An 18,358-nucleotide genomic window follows, 5' to 3' on the forward strand; every position below is an offset into this window, starting at 1 on the left:
TCAAAACCACAAAATCTACAGAATGTGTACATTATAGTTTTTGTACCTACACATAATTTACATGAATGTAGCCATACAATTAAGCAATTAGCACACAAGATCTTGCTGGCAGCAAGATCCTGGAGGGGAAAAAAAAAAAAAAAAGTGTTCTGTACACGTTACATTTGAGTAATGTGATGCATACAGCATAAATGAAGCTTATCGATTGCTAGGACGCAAGCGGCTTTTGCCACTAGTGTCCTCCATTGCTAGGATGAAAGTTGCTCAAGTACTCTCATAGGTTACATTTGCAGTGTATGCTATATGCAGCGTAAAAATACAGTCCATAAGAAGGATCTCAGACTTGGGTTTTTCTTTTTCATTAAAAATAAAACACTAACTGATAAGTCATTTTTTACGTCCTTATGTGAAAGTCCCCCACAAAAAAAAAAAAAATAAAATAAATATTAATACGAATAATAATAATAATAATAATAATAAATACTAATAAGCCCAAATGAGTTTTATTTTTCCTACAGAAAGGGTTATCCTTTTTCTAAACCTGTGTTGGAATCATGTCATATGGCCAGTTTGATACAAACCGTGCTCGGTGGAGTTCTTTAATCATTAATAAATTGTTGGAAGTGAAATACCAGACCCTTCTCAAATCCTTTGCTTCCATTTTATGTACATTCATTAGCATACAGTGATCTATACCAACATTCCTTTCTAACAAGCAGAAGTTTACACTTGTAAATTACAAATCCCTCAATAAAACTGTCTGTTGAAGGATAAAGTATTCATCTGACAAATGTGGAAAGCTACCAGCATGCCGGGGAAGCTGAGCGGCAGGAATCACCTGGCTCTGTTATCTAATGCTTGGCTCCCAGGAGATACTCACGCCACCGTTTCAGAAGATGAGGTGTTCAGTTCTCTGGAGGCAGTCGTATAATTGTACGTTTTTGTTGAAATGCAGGTAAGGCCAGCTCTACTGAGATTATAGCTCTAAGTTGCACACAGCCGTTCACAATCTGCATGGTCTTTTGCAGTAAGATGAAGCAAAGAGCAAATAATCGCGGGGGGGTTTTTAGGCCTCATGTTCACATCTGCAAATTTTCAGTGCATTAGACAAAAGTCCTGCTTGCTGCATTTTGATACAGTTTCCAGTAAGGCACATTCAATGCGAAGGCATAAACAACTAACTAAAACATGCAGCGTGAATACAATGTACAACACCTAATATACAGATTAATAGGGACCAGATTGGTCCACAAAAATCCTAAACAAGGATTTCAGGTTGGATTTCATGGATTACTACACACCATAGCTTTAGGATTAGGTTATTTTTGAAAAATACTGTTTCTTCAATAGAGTACAAAGCACAAATATTGTAAATGCACACAACTCACAGCAACTAATCACAAGTCACCTCTTTTGATCTTTTTACGGTAAGCCGAAACGCTTGGTCACTATGGAACACTGCACCTTGCACATCCTCCTTTTCCATCGCTCTAACTTAAAGTGGAACTTCACCAAAAAGGGGAAGAAGTTCCACATTTCCACCTCCTTCCCTCTCCTGTATAGATTTTTGATACAATTTTTTTGGGGGGAGCAAGTACTCCATTCTGACAGGAATCCACTCTCACGTCTACTCAGATCACCAATGTGTACAAGTCCCTCCTTTTTTTGAAACATCACAGGTCCCAGAAGGTTGTAAGACCATTCACAAAAGTGCAGAGCAGCTCATGCATATGCAGTGGGAAGACGGCTGTGAAGCTGCAAGGAGTCACAGCCGGCTTGCCTTAGTAAACATGCCAGCCCCAGGGAACTGGAGACTGGCGACGAACTGGCCCGGTTGAGGACAGCACTGGATCCTTCGACAGGTAAGTGTCCTTTTTAAAAGTCAGCAGCTACAGTATTTGTTGCTGCTGACTTTTTTTTCTTCTGGCATACAGCCTGAAAATCCGCTTTACATTATTAACATTACTAAGTTCTAAAAACTAATGATATTTATGCTCTTTATGGTAATGAATTTGAAGGCTCTATTTGATATTTTTCGCAAAAAATGCCAGAGCTGGAATCTCACTGGCTGCTATGGGAAAAAAATATTCTTCACCCAGAGGGTATATGGTTCACAGTGGAGGTATGGGTACTAAAGGCACCAGTATGACAGCATTAACAAATAGCAAATCCAGTTACCAAGTGACCACAAGCCTTATAAATTAATAAAAAGAAGAAAAAAAAAAAAAAAAAAAAAAAGAAAAAAAAGAAAACTTCTTTTGATGGCTTGATGGAGCCAAATCCTCCTTCAAATTGTGTCTCACACAAACCCCTTTCCAGGCACTGCAGCTCACAGTGGTCAGTGTGTGGCCGGGTATTGACATGAATGACAACTCTGCTCTGAATTCAGAAGCAGAGCCGTGCTGTTGCCACACCATCACAGGAAGCTTAATTAGGTGGACTCACTGGCAGACTTAACAGGGGTACCAAGTGCATATTTTTTAATTGAAGGGCATAGTTCTACTTTGAACTTCCTTACAGGATTTCTTCAATTAAAGTGTACTTTACACAAACTATATGGTTTTACCTGGGACAAATAGCACTGTGTGACTCATTTTGGATGCCATATGCCCAATGAAGGGGTCCTGCGAGACTCCGAAACGTTGCCTTGCTGTAACTATGTGATCGTTCATTATAACTTTTGAACCCATATTGGTGATTCTCGGCGTGCTGGCGTCATTCTTCCTTGCGGATTCTGTTCGGTTCCAGCCGACGGTCGCTGCAGCACCCACTTATACACACAGCCATTTTTAACACAGGAACATGTGTATTTGGATTGTACACTTTCATTTTGGATTCTGACTGTACTCTGTATACCTGCTGCTATAGAGGTTTATTGTCCTGCATAGACATCGCTTAGGCATACACAAAGCATTTGTTTTTACTTTTGTACTGGGTAAGACTAGGTTCATGCTATATTCGGGTGGGGGGCTGCAATTAATCACAGGCTTTCCCACACCCGCATCACAAATATGCTGATGTTGGTAGACACAAAGGGTTGACAAAAAAAAAACAAAAAAAACTTAATGACACCCCCACACTGGAAACCGCAGCACGTTTTCCTGTGCTGGGAACGGCAATATCACTATGCGGTTTCCCTGCAGATGCAATTTTGGAAATAGAGCAGGGATCTTTACTCTGTATTTTCCATAGGTACAAAGGCCATTCCAATGAATAATCTGCTGTTCCTGCCTAAACACAACTGCAGGGAAACCGCAATACCGTGATCTTAGCCTTATAAAGGCTTAAAGTCTCTGTTGGGTCTGTATTGCTCTTTGTGTCTATCCTGATGAAATTCACCCTCTTTGACCTGGTAACCATTATCACCAGGACAGAAAGTGAAGTTGTCACCAGAACAGGAGGTAAAGGAACAGGGACACGTGTTTTTTACAGGGACACGTGTTCCAATGACACTACTGTTTTTGTGTAGCATATGTCAGCTTAGGCAGAAATCTCAATAGTTTTTGTGATTTACCATCAAACTAAGGCCCCATGTACACGGGACACTTCTGAACTATGCAAAACGGACTGCTGGAAAACGTAGGTTAAAAAAAGCGTCTGTTTAGCTGCCTATGCATAACGCATTTATGTATGTTTATGTGCGTTTGCGTTTAGAAGCGGTTTTTAAATATAAAGCACAGGAGAACCTCCCAAATGCCCAGAATGCACTGAAAAGTGGTAAATTATTAATTTCAGACTGTTTCAGAGAAATACACAGAGTAGAAGCAGAGACAGCAGTATGTGTTGAGATTAGGTGTGAGTTGCTCATTAACATTTCTTTGGTTTCCAAGGGTAGGAAAGGTGTCTGGTGGAGTGAGTCATTAAGGTCACCTGGCAGGAGGTCTTCATGAGAAATTTGAGGTGTAAATGGTCATTAACATATCTTTTTTTTCCAAAGGTGGGAGAGGTCTGCCATGTGAATTGGTCATTACAATGTGTGACAAGCTTGGTAGGAACATCCTGTGTTCAGTGTTTTGTCCATCCTAGTACCTTGAAAACGCTTTGCATGCATCTTTCATGATGAAAAAAGGCTCTGGACAGCATCGGGAACTGGAAGAGTTAAAATAAATTTCAGATGCAAACTCCTATAAACGCAATTTGCCACGTTTAGCATTTGAAACTGATAAAATCGACTGCTGAATGCAAGTTTTCTGCATTCAAAAAAACGACTGTAAACTCAAACGCCTGTAAACAAAGATGTGTACATGGACACATAGGAAAACATTAGGGTGAGTTCAGGGGCTGCTGAAAAAAAAAAAAAAAACGCTGAACAGCTCCTAAACGTGAGTTTATCAGCTGTAGTGTATATGATCCCTAAAGTTCTATCTGATTTTACATTTCACCGATTCCATCTAGGCCATTTTATGTAATCATATGATAAAATTAAAAAGTTTTAGCTATATATATATATATATATATATATATATATATATATATATATATATATATATATATATATATATATATATATATATATATATATACACACACACACTTTTACATTTAGATAGAGTCCACTTTAATAGAGAAAAAAACACTAAAATTATTAACTTCCACCTAGCAGCTTTGTCCAAGGTGTCAGACAGGTACTGAGCTGCAAAGAGCCACATCAAACATAGCTCAGAGCCGTATGTGACTTCCTTGCCACTGGCATGGAACCAACAATGTACTGGTTTTAGTCAGCGAACATTACTGCAGCCTTCCCCATCTTCTGTGAATTAGATTAAAGTGGTGCTGACCACAGCTAGACCGTTACTTGAGACTGTGGTGCATTTTATCGGACGGCCCTGGAACATTTGTCTTGATGCAGAAGCTCTGGAGGCCTCATTAGAATTTCAGAAATTGAAACAGTGTAAAACTGTAAAACTTAATGCTTTCAGCAAAGTGGAGCCATCAATAGAATGGTTTTGCCGCAGTAAAAATAATTATCCAGCACACTTTCAATTTAAGTATTTAAGGCACATGGAAATAATTACTTGACCAAAACCTAATCGAGCGATGAATATTTAAATTACATTTAACACTAAATCTGAATTCATGATTATTTCATGTAAAGCCAGCACATATGCTCCAATCACTACAAAGAATGTAAAATAAAAATACAGAAAGGGAGATAAAGAATATTTGAAAAAGATGACTATTGTATCAAAAATTTAATTATACAGTAGCTGTATAGAGATGCAGATTTAAAGGCACACCATAAACTTTTTCTGTTATACTTTGTTGGCCATATACAAAACCTTTGAGCACCGCTCAAAGCACTGCAAAACCTCCCCCTGTAGTCCAAAGCACAGATCGGGTGCCAACGTTCAAACATGGTCAGGCTAGCTGAAACAGATCGGAAAAAACAGAAGGTGGAAAAGTTGCATACTGAAACCCAGCCTCTGTATAGAGACGTAAAGACACGGCTTCAGCCTGATCTCCTGCTGTGCTGTCTATGCTCCTCTGACATGTTTCATCCTGCCTACGGGGCTTAAAGTGACTGTAAACCCTTATATATACCCAGTAAACTGCCTCAGGATATGCACAGAGATTAAAACAAATCCTCCTACACAAGTTGTTCCTGTTTATCTGCAGTCTTCTCTTCTCTACATCCATTCGAAGTGCTGAATTTATAAAGGTTTTCTGAAAGTTCAGAGAAAAGGGGGCAGGAAGCTGAAGTTACACGCAGAGCTCAGTGAGGAGAGCTCCAAGAGTTGATTGTAGGGAAGAGACTCCTTCTCCGCACAACATTCAGGAACAGAGCTGAGGCTGTCAATCTGCTGGAGCTCCCTCCCGTCACCATTTTTCGCTTAGTGTCAGGAAAACTTGTCAAAAGTGATTCATGCTGATAGTAGAGGAATGAAGCAGCTGACAGAAATTGCACTTAGTCTTAATTGAGACAAGTACACACTAGAGAGTCATATGCTTTGTTCAACCACTTTAAGTCTGGACACTTTCACCCCCTTCTTGTCAAAGACAGCTTTCAGAGCTATCACACTTTGAATGACAATTGCGCAGTCAAACAACACTGTACCTATATGAATTTTTTAGCATTTTTTTGTGACAGATAAAAGTTTATTTTGGTGGTATTTATTCACCACTGGGATTTTTATTTTCTTGCTATATAAAAATTAAAAAGTCAAAACATTTTTAAAAAAAAAAAAAAAAAAAAAAAAAAAAAAGGAATTTATTTATTTATATATATATATATATATATATATATATATATATATATATATATATATATATATATATATATATATATCCCAAAATTAGTTTATAACCAAAACAGTTTTTTTTATCATTATTTTTTGTTGATTTAAACATACTGCCACCCTAGCAGTACAGTGTCACTGTGGGGGGTGATAAAGGCTGCAAGAAAAAAAAAACTAAATCTTCGAGAAATACTGTGAAAGCTGTGACTGGTCACAGCTTGTCACAAGGTACAAAGCTGACCTCTGTGATCACTCACAGATTTCACTTGTAGTAAGCAATGATGTCAGAAGTGACATCTTGCTTACTACTATTCATGTGATCATTGATTGGCCACCAATCAGTGATCACATGATCGGGATCTCACACAGAGAAGGACACAGTGGGCACCGGATCGCAGTGCCGCACGCTCCCGGGGAGAGTGCACAGGCAGGGAATGCGGGAGGACGTTTATAAACGGCGACCCGATTCGGCACTGTTCCCGTCCAGCTGTTTATGTACATGGGCCGTGGAAGTGGTTAATGAGAGAATATAAATCTCTAGGATTAAAGCCTCATACACGCAATGAGAATATCAGACGGATGATCGTCCATTTTTTTCTTTTGCATGATACTCTCATTTCGAAAATGAAAAGGTTATAAGAGTTACAAAAATAAGACTAAATACAATTTATGGATGAATACTGTACTGATTAAAATGAAAATAGTTTGCTCCATTATCTTACGGGAAACGCATTCGTGCCTGTCCCTTTGGATAATTTCACATGAACTGTTGTGATTTGCTCTCGAAAGCTGTGTACCAAATGATCAGAATACTGAACAACCGCTTTGATAGTGGTATTTTTTTAATCCAATTTTCTCACTGTGTATACTAGGCTTAAGCCCCATAGTTGGGGGAAACATATCATAGGACCATAGCCAGGAGGAGTTCAAGCTGAAGCTATATCTTTACCTCTCTATATAGTGGCTGGGTTCCACTGTGCAGCATTTCCACCTTCTGTCGTCTAAATTTTTATTTGTTTGAATAAAGTAGTATTTTACTTTTAGATAGAAGATCTCCACAGACATGAAAAGAATGGGGCAAGATCTGGCAGAATTTGAGCAGCCATCAATATTTGTCTATGTGTAGTAGTAGATCACCCATGTTGACTGCTTCAAAAGGCAGTAGGAAAATAGACAGGTGGGTTTCTCAGGAGTACATGGGAGATGTTAATTCGATCAATCACACTATTAAGGTATAGGGAAAAAAAAGGTAAAAAAAAAAAAAAAATCACTGCACAGATAAAAACAAATGGCTTCCGATGGTGTGAGCTACACAAGTAGCATGGAGTAGCAATTAAAGCGAAGTGCCAGTCTCCTCGGCACTTTTCTACAAAAAGTACCTCCGTGATTCTCTTCAATTGCAGTATATAATTAGGACAGTGTTCAAAGTGTATGTCATTTGCTTACTTGTAAATGTGACATTCCTCAGCAGGATCCCGGCAGGCAAGCAGTGGCCATTACTAATGTGGGCATCTGAAGCCAGCTCCTACTTTCTTCTGGATTCGGTGCAGCTGGCTACCTAGTATGCACCTTCTGATCTCGCACTTGAACTGTAAGGGCACAGGATGGCACACTGTGTTGTTTATAGGTTGCCATAACAATGGAGGCGGCTACGGAAGATACTGCCCCGTTGTTATGGCAACCTGTCAATCATTCCTCCCGATAACGTCACTTGCGGTCAAGAAACACCGCAAGATTTCACCAATAGGCTTCCCAAAGACACCTGGGAAAGCCAAATGGCGATTTCCCAAGAGACCTAGGGAATCGCCTAATGATGAAATCACCTAGGCGGTCAGACCGGAAATGCAGGATACTGACCGCAAAAAAAGGTATTTAGAAATCAATAAATAAAAAAAAAAAAACTCTGAAACAGAATCATGAAAAAAAAAAGGGTGGAACTCCACTTTGGATCACGTTTGGATCAATATTTTATCATGTATGATCAGTTACTATTAGTTGCTACCTTTATAGCTTGTACACACACACACACACACACACACACACACACACACACTTTTGTTCATTGAAAAAAGGAACGTTAGGCCACCAGTTAATCTTCAATAGAATATAATCACCCATCAATGTACAAAAACTAGCAGCTGCTCCCTTTCATTGCAACTCAGGTGCACTACAGCACTCTGTATACGTGTATTAGAGGGAAATGAAGAATAAATGATGATATAAAATACATTATAGTTCATCTTCCACAAGCACTGTAGTTTGCATGAGCCTTTAGTAGTTAATTGCTAGCAATTTTAGCTATATGATTGAGCTACTGGAAATCTCAAGACTGAATTTTCAATTAACAAAATTTAAAAAAAAAAAAAAAAAAAAAGGTAGGTTTGTGTTGTCCCCCTATAAAGGCTGTAATTTGCCTTGCATGGGACAATCTATTTTCTAATATCATGAAGATAGGGCTCCTATTCCATCATGTAGTAGAAGACTGCACTAACAATGATCACTCCATCATCCAACATGTCATCACTGTATTATTTTTTATTTTTAAAGTCTCTTACAAACTGTAATCAAAAGAAAAACTAACACAGAAAAAAAAATAATTGTTTAATCAAGTGTTCATTATGCCTACATAAAGTATCTAACTGTACAAGACCTTCAAAAAGTATTGGCGCACCCCCCATTCAGCTTGAATAGAGTTAGGCAGGAATATTTTCCTTGAGGACAATTCAGCAGACTACAAACACATCACACATGAATATTATTTCACCTCAAAATGCTGTCTCTACTACACTAAAGTAGAACTGAAGGTAAAACTCCCCCCTCCACCCACCACCCTACTTTGGATAGAATAAGGAAGGGATACAATCCCTGTTTTTTTTGTCATCTGTGTGCCATTGGGGAGTTTTCCCTTCACTTCCTGCCCCATAGTCACAACAGGAATTGATGCTGCTTGTTGAAGGAACCCCAAGCAGCCTCTGGAGGCACCCTAGAATTCCATGGAACCCCGGTTGAGAAAGGCTGCTCTATGATATAGAAAGCACCAGATGCATTTGGCACAGACATAATACAATAAAATCTGTCCTCCATATGCAAATACGCTTGCTGGCTTATTCAAAAATTCTCATTATGAACAGTGGAGGAACCCCTACCACCCAACCACAGGTCATTCAATCTCATTTCTAAAAACTGTAGAAAAGAAAGTTTTCCATTAAAATGGAAGAAATAAAGGAAGTTTGGCAAAGTAATTTCCAAAAAGAATGTTTAATTCTAGATCGAGTTAGAAAAGGTTAGAACCGGTGTCATGTTCTCACTGCAATTCAGGCTCCATTAAAAGAGATTTCCCCTCCCCTACTGCCCAAGCAACAATATTACCCAACAGGAATGAGGGAAGGTCTCCCAAAAGCAACATATACGGTTCATGAAAAGCATTTCCATTTCTGTCTAAGGGGAAGATGAGTGTCCCAGTCAACTTTTTACTGCGGTCTCTGATGCAGACTTTCCTCACTTCCTAGAAAAGATAAAATCGCCAGCAATCCAGAAATGAGCAACATTGAATTTACGGTCTTACCAAATACATCAATGTTTGGTGGACAAGAAAGACCCCTTAGTCAAGGTAGTAAAAACAGAACAACTTTGAGAAAGGGATCCTATTTTTTTCTCCAAAAACTTGATTTCTATGGCAAGGCAGTAAATGACATTTTCTTCATTGTTTTTTAGTTCTGGCTGTTATTTTTTCTTGGCTTTGCACTGTACCACTGTAAGCCGAGCCCCCTTGGATTTAATTTGTAGAATAGGAGTCATTGCAGCATGGACTTGTGCTGTATATAGTCCAATACGTGCCCATTTAGACTGGGGCAATGTGTTGGCGTGCAGTTAACACATTACAGTGAGCCATGTTAAAGGGAGACCAATTATTTAATTGAAGAAAAAAAAGCATCCAAGAGGCACTGAGACATCATACAAAGTAGTAAGAGGATAAAGACCTTTGGAGAGTTTACTGGCTCAGGTTAGGCTAATCGCACTAGACAAGGCTACCTTCCAGTGGGTACCCCAGTAGGTAGAAAAAAAAAAAAAAAAACACAAAAACACATGAACAAATGGAAGAAGGGCCAGACCAAAAAAAGGATAAGAGAGTCCAAATTAATTTATTGGTTTATACTAAAATACAGCTAACACATCTGAGGTCGGATAAGACTCCCCCTTCTTTAGGGCCTCAGTTAAAGTGGTTGTAAGCCCTTGCATATACCCAGTGAAGTGACTGGCTGCCTCAGTTGATACACAGAGATTAAACAAACCCTCCTACATAGGTTTATCAGCAGTCTTCAATTCTCTACAGCCATTCAAAGTGCTGAATTTATAAAGCTTGTCTAAGTGTTCATAAACAGGGGGTGGAGAGCTGAATTACACTCTGCAGAGCCCAGTGAGGAGAGCTCTGACAGTTGATTGGAAAGATGCGACCCCCCCCCCTTCACACAGCTGACAGGAACAGAGCTGAGGCAGTCAATCTGCTGGAAGTCCCTCCCTGTCACCATTTTTCTCTTGCTGGCAGGAAAACTTGTCAGAACGGATTCATGCAGATATCAGAGGAACAAAGCAGCAAACAGAAATGACACTTAGTGCTCTCAGTAGGGACAAGTGCACTCTATAGAGGGATACGCTTTGGTAATATTTTATGTCTGAGGTTTACAACCTCTTTAAAATGGGAACCTTGAATCAACTAAAAACAAAATCAAACTCTTGATTGCTCACACAGGTATACTGCTGGACAGTAACTATCCTGATCTCTGAATCAACGGCTTGATTTACCGCCCCTTTGCCACCTGTGTGGACCTAGCCCAGAGCTGCCCAAACATTGTACAAATTTTCCTTTAGATCTACCAAAACCATAAAATATGAGGTCAAACCTAAACACTTTCAATTTGTATGCAGTCAAGCAGGCCCTTGCTTCTTGGCTCCCTTCACTATAAGAAAACCCTGTGCATAAAGGCACAACTCACTTAGTAGAGAGATTACAGTTTGAAGCAGAGAGTGGCTCTGTCTAGGGTTAAAGAATAGCTGTGAAAAACATCTCAATATATCCATTTACCAAAATGAAACTTTAGAACTTTTAGGAGGGTTCCTGGCTTTAGAGAGACATTTAGAAAGTGTCTCATTCTGACTTTGGAATAAGTCCTCATGCACACTGGACGTTTTTACAGCGGCTGTTTTTGGCTTTTGACGTTTTTTCTACAGCCAGTAAACTCCCCAGCATGTTATCCTATGTGTCCATGCGCACACAGACTGTAATCACCGTTTTTGGCAGGGACGTTTTTTGGCTGAAGAAAAAAAAAAAAAAAACCCAGGACTAGTGTGTTTCTAGAGGAGTTTTTTAGCTGTAAAAACAATTAACACTGAAAAACGCGGCAAAATGTCGCAAACTGGCATTTTGGGATCTTTTTTACCAAAAAAACCCACTAAAAAAAGTAAACGTGGAAAAAGGTGGCAAAATACCGCTAAACGCTGATGCAAAAAAAAAAAAAAAAAAGCTAAAAAAACCTCACGTTTTTAACGCGACTTTACACACCTAAAGTTACCAGTGTTATTAATACGCCCAGTGTGCATGGAGCCTTAAGCTGTTCAATGCACACATTACAAAAAATGTAAAGGTCAGTCTGTCTACAAATGATATATCAGTTTTGGGTGGATAAATGCCACCTACAATCACCCACTAACTTCTAACATCTCTCAGGGTCATATACCACGGTTATATATAGTTTTTTGTTTTGTTCTGTTTTTTGTTACTGTGGAGCCTCACCTCTCCTGTTGGATGTTCCATCAGTTTTACCTTACAGTGAACGCAGCGGTGGACTCATCCATTTGATTATACAATAGCTGTGGCCAAAAGCAGAGCTGGCCAGCTGAAAATCTGGTGGGACAATCTTGACACTGAAGCTCCCAAGAGCTGTAGGCATCCTGTGGGTGATCCAGCCCATGAGAATTATCAATTCTGTGACTACTGGGAGTTTTTATCTAATCTATGCTTTGTGGGTATTTAAAATTGCCAACAAAAGTTTCTGAGCTGTTGAGTAGGCTGACAAAAAAAAAAAAAATATATAAAACACGGCACAATTTCTGATTTTGTAGCTTGGTGTCTATGGTGCCTGCAACGGACAGCCAAACAAACCACAAAACGATCCTCCAACGACACAGCTATGGCACAGCAGAAAAAGTGGACAAGATATGACATGTGCTGGCTGAAAGACCAGATTTTAAAAAGCTGAATACAAATATGTAATTGTTAGTCTCACCTTGCTATTTTGGAGGCAATCACAATTCAATAACGATCAATAACTGCAAGCAGAATCATGACAGAAGCTGTAGATAATCACGGTATAGATCAGTAAATGCACCAAGGGTGAGCTTGTTTGTTAGGAAAGCTTTTCCCCATCCAAGCACAAACCTCTTACAAATTGTACAACAGGTTCAAGTGTGAAAATCCAACTTCCTCTTCATTGCCAGCGCTTGCAAGGCACTGTTGGCTGTTAAAGACTGTATTAACCCTTTCATAACCAAAATATTTTAAAACAGATGCCCAGATTAAGTTTACCAGTGTTTGGGAGATAAGTCCACCTTTGATTTTTTTTAAACCTTGGGGTTGAACTCCTCCCATGCACGGCCTTCCCTCCCTCCAACCATCCCCGATTACCCTCGTTCTATTTATTTCTTTTGACTTTAACGGTGCGTTTGAGAGAGAAAGAGAGGAATACGCAAAGAAAAAAAAAAAAAACACGTTGTCCCATCTATCTCCTCCCTACCTCCCCCCTGCCAACTGTCTGCCATTCCTCTTTTCCCCCCAATACCTATTTATTTTCCCCCAATACCTTAAATTTAATGAAGAGCTTAAAGGATTACGAGAGTTATCAAATCTAAAAATCAACCCAACAAAAACTGAGATTTTAAACGTAAATCTTCCAAATAGCAAAAAAGAAAAATTACAAAAAGAATTCCCTTTTATATGGAAAAAGAGAGAGATAAAGTATTTAGGGGTTAAACTCTCTGCTTCATATATGAATTTGTAGAAATTAAATTATATCCCACTCTTAAATGAGATCAAGGAGGAATTAAGGAAATTGGGAAGAGGCAATCCATCTTGGATAGGGCGTATAAACGTGATAAAAATGGTAATTGTACCAAAAATCCTGTATAAATTTCAGATGATTCCAGTCAAAATCCCGGAGGTATTTTTTAAAGTAATGAAAAAGATGTTAACAAGATACATATGGAAAAATAAAAAATCTAGAATATCATATGACTTGTTGAGTAGAAATAAGGAGAAGGGAGGATTGGGAATGCCAGATATCAAGAGGTACTATAGAGCAATAGTTCTAGCGAGAATGTATGACTGGACACATAACTCAGAGGGGAAAAGGTGGGTTAAGATTGAGAATGAATTAAGTGGAACTACCTTGAGTAAAACTATATGGGTACCAGCACAATATAGAGGTTTAAAAGATACCACAAGTGTTTTTACATTGAATGTTTTAAAGGTTTGGGATAAATTGCATAAATTTATGAAATGGGATTTTAATTCACAACTAATATCACTTAGGAACACGGACTATTTCCCTCCAGGTAGGAAAATGGTTAAAAAAAGAGGATATTCAATTGAGAGATATTATGGATGGACAGGAACCAAGAACACTTAAGGACTTGGAAAAAGATAAAAGGGAACTTTTTATTAAAATAGATGAGTGGAGATATCACCAATTAAAACACTTTGTTAGAAACCTTCCGAACCTTTGAGACTGAGAAAGGATTGGAATTTGTTTGAGAAGTTGTTGGAAGCACGAGGAGAAGGGAAACGGAGCACGGCAAAAGTTTATAAGATTCTCACTAAGTTAGACACACACACAAAGTCAATGTATATAGTAAAATGGGAAAGAGACTTGGAAATAGAGATAGATGAAGATAAACAAAGGAAAATATATAGACTAACACACGAGAATATAAGTATGAGAGAGGTGGAGGTAAATTATAAGTGTTTAACAAGATGGCACATTGCACCGAAGGTGGAGCATAGGATGAGTGGGGAAAATACACCAGAGTGTTGGAGGGGATGTGGAAAGATAGGTACGTTATATCATATATGGTGGGAGTGCCCAATGATCCAAGGTTTCTGGGAGAAAATGGGATAAAGATAGGATTGGACCCAGAGGTGTGTCTACTACATAGTACAGATTTATCAGTAAATAAATATAAGGACTCGGGTGTATGGCACTACCTGAATACCAGAGGCGCCGAGGGAGGAGGATTGGGTAGAGAGAACGAATCAGATATGTAGGATGGAGAAATTGTATTATACGCAGGAAGACAAGATGGGGCTATTGTATAAGAAGGAGAAAATGGGAAGAATTTGTGGTGAGATATACGAAGTAGTAATGAGAAAGGAGGAAGTATTTGTATATACTATCTAGGAAAAGAGGCAATAGAATAATGCAGAGGGGGGTGTTTATTAGGGGGGAGGGTGGGTATTCTTGAGGAGGGAGGGGGAGTATTAGATAGGGGTGGGGGAGGAAATGGGAATAAAAGATAGGAAGAAATGTAATTAATGGTTTTGGTTAATGGTTTTTGTATGAGAACAATGATGAAATATGTATTTTATATGGAAAATAAATAAATATTTAAATAAAAAAAAAGTCTACCAGCATTAGTATGCATCAGTTAACGTGACAATCTCTATGACTGATTTTTCTGATTGTTAGCGGGTCCAAGAACTAGGAACACACATATTGGCACATTCCTAGTGCTCTGCTGTAAGCAGGGCTGTGGAGTCGGAGTCGAAGTCGTGGAGTCGGAGTCGGAGGAAATTTTGGGTACCTGGAGTCGGAGTCGGCAAACAATGCTCCGACTCCGACTCTGATTAAATTTAGAGTGGAATTAAAAAAAAAGCAAGTTTAAATGTCCCAATTCACAAAAAGTTATAATTACTGACTTCTCTACTGTAAGAATAAAGACCAATGCATGCAGTGCCTCACGTAACCGCAAAACGAACACGTTAAGTGACCGTGAAGAAGCATGCTTTTCATGTGCTTCACTATATGGCACGCAACGCACAATTAGGAGCGGCAATACTTATACTTTCCATAGCGTTGTGTTCTGCTGTTACAGGGAACGCAGCGCCCATGGGTAATAAAAAAAAAATAAAACTTTGTTTTCATTGTGTTTGTCTTTTGCTTAAACTGTTCAATACAGTAGACTGTTGGCTTCCCAGCCAGTAGTTCTGTGGTAATGACATGTATGTTGCCTTTCTTTCCTTCAAGGAATGTATAAAATACATTCGCATATTAATACAGAGGAGTCTGAGTCGGGGAGTCGGAGTCGGAGGTACACAAAACTGAGGAGTCGGAGTCAGAGTCGGAACATTTATCTACCGACTCCACAGCCCTGGCTGTAAGGTTACGGTAATTAACATTTTCACTGCAAGGAGCATTTAAAGCCAGTCCTAGACAGATCAAAATTTGGCTGATCCATCTTTGGGGAGGCTGGTTGTACTAAAGTCAATCCATTAAAAGAATTCAGTACAACCAGCCTGTTGGGTTTTTTCCATGCAAATAGCTGCCAGCAGAGATCAATATATCCTGCTGGTGGGAAAGACTCCCTGCGCTCCCCACCAGCAGAACACAATAGTGGTCCAGTTGACTGCGTTGAAGGGAGAATCTACCAATTTTCTTTTCTTTAACTCGTGGCTTAAGGAAAGAAAATTGCATTATGTATGGCCTGCCTTACATTCAGACTTATGGTCACAAAAGGGTTTATTGACTTCAAGTTGTGTTTACTGAAACCCTTAACATCTGATGAGAAACCAACCAATTAGTGTAGCACAGAGTCCGATTGGCCTATATGGCGCTCCTCAATTAGTTTTGGAGAATAGCTTACGTGTATTTATTGTTTTACCTAAAGCTAATTTTTCCTTTTAGCCCTGGTTCACACTGATGCGAATTGCCATGCGATATGATCAGCAAATTGCATCCAATGATCGGTAATGGAACTGTTCTAATCAGTGCGACTTCAATGAAGTAAGAAAAGTATCTCCTGCACTACTTTTGCCTATTTGGGGTGCAACTTGCATAGACATCTGTGCATGAAGTCACACAGACGTCTATCAAGTCGCACTGCCATCCAACTTCAAAGTTGGATCCAGTGTGAACCGAGGCTTGAAATATTCATTCCACTAAAAATAACATCACACAACAAATGAACAAAGTTTTAAGAAACATTCAAAATGTTTGTCCAGCTATTTTTTTTTTTTGCTTTGGACAGAATAGGGAAAGGATGGAACCTGTTGGGTTTTACGACTAGTTCCCTTCATCTGGAAGCATATTTGTAAAGCTTTCAGCATTTACTGATGGTGAATCAGCAGCTGTCATTTAAACCACATGCACTAGGAAGATTCACCTGCGGTGAATGTCAGATTCACTTCTTTATAAATATGCCCCTTTCTGTCCTGTTAACAGCAGCTGACAACAACATAGAAAAATAAATAGCTTTTTTTTAGAAGAATAGGGGAAGGCTAGAATCCCTTTCATTTCAATTAATTGCCATCTGTATCCCCATTTTTCACTCACGTCCGGTCATGTATATCCATTGTCACCAAGGCAGTAAATAAAAGGGAATCCCTGTAACAGAAACCCGGATGCAGTAAAAACCAAAAAGGGGTCCTAATCCTTTCCCGTTCTATTCGAAATAAAAAAAACAAAAAACAAAAACAACAACTACACAGTTAAACATACACTTTAACAATGATGATTTTAGCTCCACCTGCAATTGATTTATGCAATAGACACTAAACAACAGACACCTTATAAAAACTCACTGATCATGTCAAAAATAGTAATAGAACACCTACATAGTATCAAGACAGTAGATCTGTGCAATAAAACATTTAGTAACAAAGAATAAAACCAACTAAGTGGAAAGAAAGTACACGGCTGGTTAAAGATGAAACATAACAAATGGTAATGGAAATGCCACACACGTTATACTTTTATATATACACAGTTGTTGCAAAGAAAAGCCGACATGACTTACTGCTTGCCATGTGATTCGGGGAGGAATGCTGTCCATTAGGTGTGCAGGAGGTCAGGTCTATGGCCATGTTGGAGTGATCCCTCTCGGGCACAAGCTCATTATCACCTGGAAAAAGAAAAAACAAACCTGTCAGAATGTATCTGCCTTTAGGGAAAGAGGCTATCGGACACAAGGAATGCAAAAATGAACAAAGCAGAACAGAGCTTCATGCAGTTTTAAAAGCGGTATTAAATCCACAACCAAGTGTAATATATTGCATCTTATCATTAAAGCGATATTAAATGGATTTCTTTTAAATAACAAACATGTCATACTTACCTGCTCTGTACAATAGTTTTGCACAAAGCAGACCCGATCCTCCTCGTCTCGGGTCCCTTGCAGGCCCTCCTGGCCCCTCCCTCCTTTCAAATGCCCCCAGAGTAAGAAGCTTGCTATGGGGGCAGCCAAGCAGGCTTACTCTCGACCAGCTGCTCTGCATGACCATTCCCATTCAAAGCATGGCTCAGCCCTGCCCCCACTCTATCTTCATTGGCTCACTGGCTGTAATTGACAGTAGCGGGAGTAAATGGATCCCTCTGCTGTCTCAGCCAATGAGGAGAGAGAGTCCCAAGAGAGCCGCTGCTCTTGTGCACATCGCTGGATTCAGAGGGGGCTCAGGTAAGTATTGGGGGAAGGAGGGGGTTCTTTCCTACAAAAGGTTTTTTTAGCTTCATCCCCCACCTTTATTTTCACCTGGTATTATGGCCAGTAGAAAGTATTAAGGTGCCTACATTCTGGATGAAGGAGCAACAGAGACACCATCCTCGGACAGCTGCAATGTCAGTCTTTTGGTGTAGGTAGGGGGCAGGCATTGGAGTGTTAGATGTATTAGCAGATTTAGATACACTAACAAATTGAAGATAAATTCTAGCTAAAACTTTGTCAGAAGTTACAGCAACAATTTTGTTAATTTTGGATAAAGGTTTTACATAAACTAATAAAAGCTGCTCATTGTAGGCGCCCCTGTCAATGTTAAATGGTTTGTCTCTACCCTCTACATCTGTAGGACAGCTTCTGGT

The 18,358-nt window shown here is 39.3% G+C and overlaps 1 protein-coding gene across 5 annotated transcripts in view; it reads right to left on the bottom strand.

Moving 5' to 3' along the window:
• The window catches only part of IKZF2 (IKAROS family zinc finger 2), a 134,465-nt gene that overhangs the window by 91,543 nt on the left and 24,564 nt on the right, over positions 1–18,358 (bottom strand). For all 5 annotated transcript variants that reach the window (XM_089672298.1, XM_089672303.1, XM_089672272.1 and 2 more), the window contains one exon: positions 17,301–17,405. In XM_089672298.1, the coding sequence (XP_089528424.1) occupies positions 17,301–17,405 (105 nt within the window). The remainder of the gene's footprint in view (positions 1–17,300; positions 17,406–18,358) is intronic.

This window comes from Staurois parvus, unplaced genomic scaffold, assembly GCF_062004578.1.
Source record: "Staurois parvus isolate SC_StPar_1 unplaced genomic scaffold, SC_StPar_1.0 ptg000011l, whole genome shotgun sequence".
Classification (NCBI taxonomy): domain Eukaryota; kingdom Metazoa; phylum Chordata; class Amphibia; order Anura; family Ranidae; genus Staurois; species Staurois parvus.